The 8,399-nt window shown below is 39.9% G+C and overlaps 1 protein-coding gene across 1 annotated transcript; it reads right to left on the reverse strand.

Annotated features, from left to right (window-relative positions):
* Positions 1-659: 659 nt before the first annotated feature.
* Positions 660-1,848, reverse strand: LOC115128913 (C-C motif chemokine 19-like). The gene is made up of 4 exons (XM_029659053.2): positions 1,725-1,848; positions 1,354-1,474; positions 1,101-1,225; positions 660-953 (listed from the first exon to the last, which is right to left on the reverse strand). Exons 1-4 carry the CDS (start codon positions 1,783-1,785, stop codon positions 937-939), a joined length of 324 nt encoding a protein of 107 aa, XP_029514913.1. The 5' UTR covers positions 1,786-1,848; the 3' UTR covers positions 660-936.
* Between the last annotated feature and the right edge of the window lie 6,551 nt (positions 1,849-8,399).

The following is an 8,399-nucleotide window of genomic DNA, read 5'->3' on the forward strand; positions in this document are numbered from 1 at the left end:
ACCGGGGTAAAACTACCTGCCCTCCAGGACACCTACAGCAACCAATGTCACAGCTTCCTGTGACATTGGTTGCTGTAGGTGTCCTGTATAATCAGGACAACAACCACTGCCTGTTCACGCCGCTATCATCCAGAAGGCGAGGTCAGTACAGGTGCGTCAAAGCTGGGACCGAGAGACTGAAAAACAGATTCTACCTCAAGGCCATCAGACTTATACAGCCATCACAAACACAGAGAGGCTGCTGCCTACATACAGACTTGAAATCATTGGCCATTTTAATAAATGTATCTCTAGTCACTTTCATAATGCCACTTCAATAATGTTTACATATCTGCATTACTCATCTCATATGTACATACTGTATTTTATACCATCTATTGCATCTTGCCTATGCCACTCTGTCATTTCTCATCCATATATTTACATGTATATATTACTTATTCCATTCCTTAACTTTTGTGTGTTGTGGAATTGTTAGATTACATGTTATATATTGCTGCACTGTCAGAACTTAACATCTGTTAACCATGTGTATGTGACAAGTAACATTTGATTTGTTTTGATAACTTGGAAATTTAACCTATTCCCAATAATATAAGACCAAGGATTTGACTGAATGAAATTATTAAATCATTGATACCAAGATGAAAAATGCAATGTTTCTTAAAAAAATAAACACTTATTTATTTACATTAAATGAGTTATACAATATAAAATCAAGCTTATAGTAACTGTGAGCAACATTTTGACAATGACGTTCTGCAATACACAACACGTGACAAGAGTGTTGGTCAAAAATAATTCAACGGTATCACAGTGGCGTCCACCTTAAAATGAGAACTAACTTTCAGTCCCATTCACAAAATATTTGAAATATTGACTCTTCTCAAAGGACGTATACTGGAGCTCCGAGGTTTAAGGATCACCCACAGCCTTTCAGTGTCTTCTCTTGCCTGATGAGAAATCAACATGTTAATACAGAGGCCGGTTGGGAAACCTCACTCTTAAAGGAAGAATATAGATGAGCCCCATTACTGACTATTTGTATCCTTAATAGAATTGTTCATTGAATTGCATCATAGTTTTACATAGAAGCTCACCATTCTTCCCTTTTCTGTCCTTTCCCTTATGCGATTTCCTCTTCAGTTGCTTGATGAGTTTGGCCACCCAGTTCTTCTTGGTGGCAGGAGGAGCACACAGTCTAAGGTTCTTCTTCGTGACAAACCTGTTGTCAGAAGTAAATGGCAGATCAGACACATTGCATCAATGCAGTCACACACAGGCAGAAAAGATTCACTTGTGGTTAGGGTGAATGGGTTCAATTCAGTCTGTAGAAGGTATAATGTTGCTTACACAGTGGCAGCTATCCGACATCCTCCACTGACTGTCTGGATACTGTATGACTTCACCACTCTGTGGGGAAGCTTGGTATCAGTCGTTGTCAAGCAGCAGTCCAAAGCCTGATCTGTGCTTGCTGAAGGGACACACACACAAACACACAGCAGGTTAGATGATACCCTCTGTGTATCCCTTCTGTGTGCGTATACCGTTCTACTCAAATTAAACGAAGAGCGTGTTTACAGTTCCACAGATGATGATAACAACTAGTGATCAAGGCACAGCATCATGGTACTAAGACGTTGTTAGAGTAGTTACTATGACGGCAACTTGCAGCAAAAGTAGTAATAACAGCAACTCTGCAGTAGAAAATAAGAGGATCTCACCTGCTACATGGCTCCAGAGGACAGATGCCAACAGAAGAAGTGCAGCCACCCGTAATGACATCCTGTCTCAGTTGTGCTGTCTTAATGCGTTAGACAAGGATCTGCAGATCAGTGGACTACTGTGGTTCAGGCACAGCTTTATATATATATCCTCACCGTAGAACTCCTTTCACTTTCACTGTCCTCAAGTCACGCACCCATTTCCCGTAAACCATGCTTCAGCTCAGTACGCCCCTTGACCTCTCACCTTTTTAAAGAAAACTAAATAGAGGCTCTGCCAGTGCTTTCTTCTGAGATTAAGAATACTTTCATTGCAGTTACGCCTCCAGGCAGTAATGTCTGTAAATCATTTTCACCGTTGATGGGGAGATAAGTAACCTATGAGAACTGATAATAGAGGATGGCCACAATCCTGTGTGTGGGTGTGTGGCTTGTGTCAACGTGTGTTGGTTTGCGGTTGTTTGTATGTATGTAAGAGGGGGGCTGTTACTGTAAGTCAGTACTCTTTCTTTTATGTTTGTGTTTTACTGTGTGACAGAGGGGACACACACGTCTGAGGCAGGCTACCTCTATGATGTGTCCGTCTGCCCTTACCTGTCTGTCTCCCAGATATGAATTGTGTGGAACGTTCTCAAATGCACCGTAGCATTAAATGTACATTCCAGCGGTTGTCTTACTAACCCTGTGTCAGGTCTAGGCTGAAACGCTTATGAAGACTGATGAGGCATGAACTAGAGACAGAGGCTTAGTGTTTAGTTTGATCATGCGTTGAGCTAAATGTGTATCCCTTCCAGCTCGTTTTGCTATTATATGCCACCCAGTCTCTACGATGAATCAAGCCAGAGAGAGGCAGCCTTCTCATTCAAAACCCAGTGATTAGAACAACTCTTTTTACACTGTGTTTTATCAAAAGGGTACACAATATGGCTTCTCAATACTAAGTACTTATCGTTAAATCTCTTACGTTGTTTAGAATATCTCTGCACACAAAATGGGCCAGTAGCTCGTAACAAAATAAGCTGCAGAACATAGGACTGGCACTGCCTGACACATAACTAAACCCATCAGAGTCCTAATAAACTTACTCGTTCAAACTTGTTCCTCGTAAAATTTGTTCAGATCGGTTATTAGGAATGATTATCTAAACACTGTGAAGTCTCTTCAAAGTGTCATGTCACATAAACACCACATTGTGTCAATTCTTACCAGTTTCACATAACTCTATTCAACGCCTGCCAGATCTATGCTGGGATCTTTGTTGGGTAAGTCTATTCCGGGAAAGAGAGCCCTTGATAATGTACTGGCATGAAAGATACAGGATATGCAGGTAAGTAAGGCATGGCACAATAGATGGCAGTCCTCCAGTGCCGGCAAGGGGAATGTCAGTCAGTGTTTTGTTCTGCTGTGACAGAGACATGTAATTACCAACGGCTGGAGCTACAGAGACCTGATGATGATGCCAAATGGAGGATGAAGTTGCCAATGACTGTTCTCATGTTCTCCTGTTTCATAGGCCATGAATGTTTAGTACCTTAACAATTAACAACCCCTCGCAGCAGTCAAATCCTAATAGACTGGGGTGGTCATCCGTAGGTGAGTAATTTGCCCCATGCTCGCCTCATGTCAACCGTAAAGTTGGAGCTGGCCTGCCGATGCCACTGTCACTACAGAGTTATGTAGTTGTCCAGTCAACAAACAATTAGCCAGTACTAAGAGGGTTGTATGTGTAAATGGTATGTCTTGTTTTTGGCCAGAAGCCAAGCAGAAATTCATTGTAACAGTTCCAAGAATACTTGGTTTTTGGGAAGTCATTCCACAGGGATCCCTGACAGATAACATAAGACCAACAATGACCCGCTATGTACACCTCTTTTCACAAGAAAGCACTGTCGTACGAAAACAATCCTAGCTTCTAAAATAAGCAGTACGAGACTGTTTAACAATGTATATTGCACACTTATTTCGCACAGCTATTCCTTTATACTCTGACAGTGTTAGTCATGTAATCTTTAGAAATGAACCTGCTCAAGGAAAGGCTGTGGTAGTGGCACTGCATATTTGTACATGATTATAATGTTAATCTTCTACTGGGTGGTAAAGGAGAGCCAGGGAGTTGTGGAAAGCCCCAAGTTCACTCTGCAAAAATCAGAGATAAGGCTGCTTGACCCTATGGCAAGTGTCACCCTGACTAGGGGTCAATGGCTACAATTCCCAGAAATTCGTCAGGCAGTCAGCAGGGGATTCCCACCCTCTCACAGAGCCATGGAAACTGCTGATGTAACCTTGAATCGACAGAATGTATCAACTCCTACCTCACAGCCTGAACCAAGCTATGGAAATGGGCTGTACATGGACTCCTCTCTTCAGGTGGGAGTGCCAAAAATGTGGGAAAACTATTTTTCAGCTTCCCTTTGTTCTGTTTTTAAAAAATTGGACATCGTTTCATATCTCAATTAGCAACACATTTCAAGCCTAACTTCCTTGAGCAGAGCTGTTCTGTTGTCATGACTGTGACTTACCAGTTTGCGACTGGCAATGACTAGTGTGACTGACAGACCAACTTCGGTCCTGCTTTAAATGAAGTGCAGCTCATAAAGGCTTCATAAAGCCTTCATAAAGACTACATAAATGTGTTACAAATCATCTGTAACCATATGTCATGCTTTGTAAAGGGTTCATAAATGTGGCATAACCACCCATGTCAAATGTGACATAAACCTGTGCTTTAAAGGCCTTATAAATCATATTAAATTGAGGCTTCAAAAAGCATTTATTACCCTGTCATGCATCTTGGTAGAACATTGCAACGCTAGGATAGTGGGTTTGAGTCCCAGGACCACCCATACTTAAAAATATATTGATGCATGACTGTAAGTCCCTTTTGATTAAAGCTTCTAAATTGTATATATTATATCATATTACTCAAACATTTCTAGGATGGCCCAACCTCTTTCCCTTTTGGGTGCACAGACAATATTGGACCTGACTTCAACCTCTCCAAAAATGCACACTCTAAAGTGCAGTCATGCACAGCAAAAAAACATAAGGTAAGGCCTTGTAAAATCTGTTTCTATTTTCACCTTTTTTCAGACTTTTTTAGTAGAAAAACATTGGATTTTAACCCTTATTTTGCCAAGCAAGTTGACTGAGAACACATTCTCATTTACAGCAATGACCTGGAGAATAGTTACAGGGGAGAGGAATGAGCCAATTGGAAGCCGGGGATGATTAGATGGCCGTGATGGTACAGCCAGATTGGGAGGCAAGCTAGCAGTAAGTCACGTGATGGTTATGTATTCCATATTCAGTGATTTGCTTTGTGGCCAATGGAATGGGTGGAGTAAAAGGCCAGCAACAGTCCGTATTATTCAGAGCCCCATGACATTACACCATATATACTACACACCTTACTGAGTATTCCCTACAATATTCCCGGACAGATGTTTCTCTCTGGTTTTGTGATGTAGTTTAATATGTTCCGCCACAGTGTGACTGTTGTCTTTATGCTGTCACGGCCTTATTGTATATCACGTGGCGTATGAACGAATGCATGCACAGCTACCGGCTATAAGCCAATATGTATTCCATACACAGTGATTTTACCCATGCACAGCTACAGGCTATAAGCCAATATGTATTCCATACACAGTGATTTTACCCATGCACAGCTACCGGCTATAAGCCATTTGAATTGGGGGCATTAATGTGATCTTGGAAAATGTTTTTTAAACCCACATTCAATGCAAATGTCCCTTAAATATAAACACATGAATTATTTTCATATATCATGAATACAGGTTATTGACAGTTTTCTACTATTTGTTGGGGACTTTTATTTAGAACATTTCTGAAATTCTGTGACCCAGAAGTACCTTAACCTTTATTTATTGTTATTCAAATTAGTTTGAGTTAGATTACATACTGTACTTACCTCAATCGTTATTTCTAATCATTTCGGTGACTTCAGAGCAATTGCTAGCTAGCCAAAATTAAGCTAGCTAGCAGGCTCAGCTAAATAAAATCCCCCTTAGATGAGGCTACGTCTCATAGTCAAATTTGTAAAGGAAAGAGGAATATAATAATATGAATCTAATGGAGTTTCTCATCTCCCCATTTAGAGTTTCTAGCACACCACAGAAATGCCCTTATCCAGATGGTGTGACAAAAGGCATTTCCTAACAGACCTGCTAGCTTTCTTTGTTGTTACTTTTAAGGTTGGAACCAACATGCAGTACCTCCAGCAGGCAGAGACCAATAACCATTTGTCCGCCAGCTCAGGGTAAAGCTACTCTATTCACAGCTCTGTGTAATATTCAATGTAATTGCATTGCTGGACTTTTTGAAACGTAATGTATTTATTTGTATTGTTTAAGAAAAAATACAAATGAAAGGAAATGTATGGTTTAAACATGTCTTTGTTTATGTGTTTTAGCTTTTATCTATGATTTGTGTAAATACATGTGTACATCATTAAACCTTTTTGTATGTGTTATGACCAAAGGTGTCCGACTTTATAGTCAGAACAGCATCATATGATACAAGGCATTAATGTATGTGTTATAAATGGCCATAGGGGTATATCTTTAAATTAAGTACTTCGTTGTGAATGACCGAAGGTCTCTCAATTCAAACTAAGTAGTACAGGACACTACACAGAGTCAATAAATAAGTTATTAACGTTCTGCTGATTTATGACGGTTCTCTCGTGATCCACAGGTTACTGTAGGGTGTGAGAGGTATTTAAATGCGTTTGTGTGTGTGTGTCAGAACCAAGATGACTTGGTGTCCAACCTGAGATGACTGCACCAGGTATTCCTCTTCTGTTCCCATGCTTGAGACCAGGGCTTGATTACACCTTGTTACAATGGTGACAACATTCTGTCGGTGATCTTTCAGTGGGAAAGTGGAAGACCTGATTGGGCCCAGCACCCCACGATATGGCTAGTTTTTGTGCGTGTTGTGAACTGTGGAACATGTAACTTGGTTCCAGAAGAAAGACATTTTCTATTTCTTTAGGTTGGGGGCTTTCATCAAGGTAAGTGTTTCTTGGTGTAATGTCATCCTCAGGTTATTGCACAAGAAATAGTGTCTTTCAGCATGACAATGATCCCAAACACACTGCCCGGGCAACGAAGGAGTGGCTTCGTAAGAACTATTTCAAGGTCCTGGGAGTGGCCTAGCCAGTCTCCAGATCTCAACCCCATAGAAAATCTTTGGAGGGAATTGAAAGTCTGTGTTGCCCAGCAACAGCCCCAAAACATCACTGCTCTAGAGGAGATCTGCATGGAGGAATGGGCCAAAATACCAGCAACAGTGTGTGAAAACCTTGTGAAGACTTACAGAAAACGTTTGACCTCTGTCATTGCCAACAAAGGGTATATAACAAAGTATTGAGATAAACTTTTGTTATTGACCAAATACTTATTTTCCACCATAATTTGCAAATAAATTCATTTAAAAAATCCTACAATGTGATTTTCTAGATTTTTTTTCTAATTTTGTCTGTCATAGTTGAAGTGTAACTATGATGAAAATTACAGGCCTCTCATCTTTTTAAGTGGGAGAACTTGCACAATTGGTGGCTGACTAAATACTTTTTTGCCCCACTGTATAAGCCTGGGATATCAATCATTCAGAGTTGGCCTTAGTGGGAGTGACCAGAGAATTCTACAGGAGTGACCTTACAGAGTAAAGTAAGTCATGGCTAAACCCTGGCCATTTCCACTATTTATTTGATTTGAAACCTAACTCATGAAGGCCAAGTGTGATGCGTTGGTACACCAGACCTTCCACACATTTGGCCGATAGTGTCTGGGAATGAGATTAGGTGTAATGTGACCTTACTTTAGAGTGTATGCAATCCTTCATTAAAACATGTCACATTGTGAACCCTTTATAAAGCATGACATACTGTTATGGATGCTTTGTAACACATATAGTGCTTCTGAAGGATTTATGAACACAGTATAAGCTAAACAATTTAAAGCGGGACAAACACTTTCATAAATGTACAAACTATTTAATTTGAGTTTCACAATAAGATCAATTTAGTTCATTGGTTATATTAAACAAAAGTATTTGTAACGAAAAAAATCTATGGCAACTGAACCTATCAACTTACCAACACTTATAACAAGGCATGACTCAGATTGGCATAAATATAGTTCCCACTACCTTCCGCCAAGAGAAGTAGACATCAATCATTCACTTAGACAGCTTGAGCAAGGGAGCTCTATTGCATTGGGGCAAATTCAACCTGAGCTCAAATTACATCCCTTCAGTTTCATGCATTGTAGACTAGAGCTGAGAAATGTAACATGTCCTTGTCCAGTGACCTACAGAACACTGTACCTACCACAGAGAAATAAATAAAAACAGTCAATGCTTATGTCCTCAATTTCTATTTTTTTCTTTTTCTTCATCCAACAAGTCACATCACACAAGGCATTCATTAAAGCCATCCTGCCCAAGGGAAAAGGTGCTTTATTGGCTCACAAGACGACTGACCTGTATATTTGGAATTAGAAAACATTATTATAAATCATACTGTTATTCGAGATGAATTAAGACAGTTATTGCTGATGCTGTAAAATATTGTAATATAATCGTCAGTGTTGGCAGTAAGAAACCACCATTTTTAAATATAAAAACGATAAAAACAGAAGAATTGATCAT

Source organism: Oncorhynchus nerka, linkage group LG4 (genome assembly GCF_034236695.1).
Source record: "Oncorhynchus nerka isolate Pitt River linkage group LG4, Oner_Uvic_2.0, whole genome shotgun sequence".
NCBI lineage: Eukaryota > Metazoa > Chordata > Actinopteri > Salmoniformes > Salmonidae > Oncorhynchus > Oncorhynchus nerka.

Bases quoted from the DNA above. Each gene is read 5' to 3' on its own strand.
- LOC115128913 (XM_029659053.2), bottom strand. From the start codon at position 1,785: ATGTCATTACGGGTGGCTGCACTTCTTCTGTTGGCATCTGTCCTCTGG. The intron at 1,475-1,724 runs GTGAGATCCTCT...GTGTCCCTTCAG, and splicing joins CCTCTGGAGCCATGTAGCAG to CAAGCACAGATCAGGCTTTG. The intron at 1,226-1,353 runs GTAAGCAACATT...TTCTGACAACAG, and splicing joins TGTCGGATAGCTGCCACTGT to GTTTGTCACGAAGAAGAACC.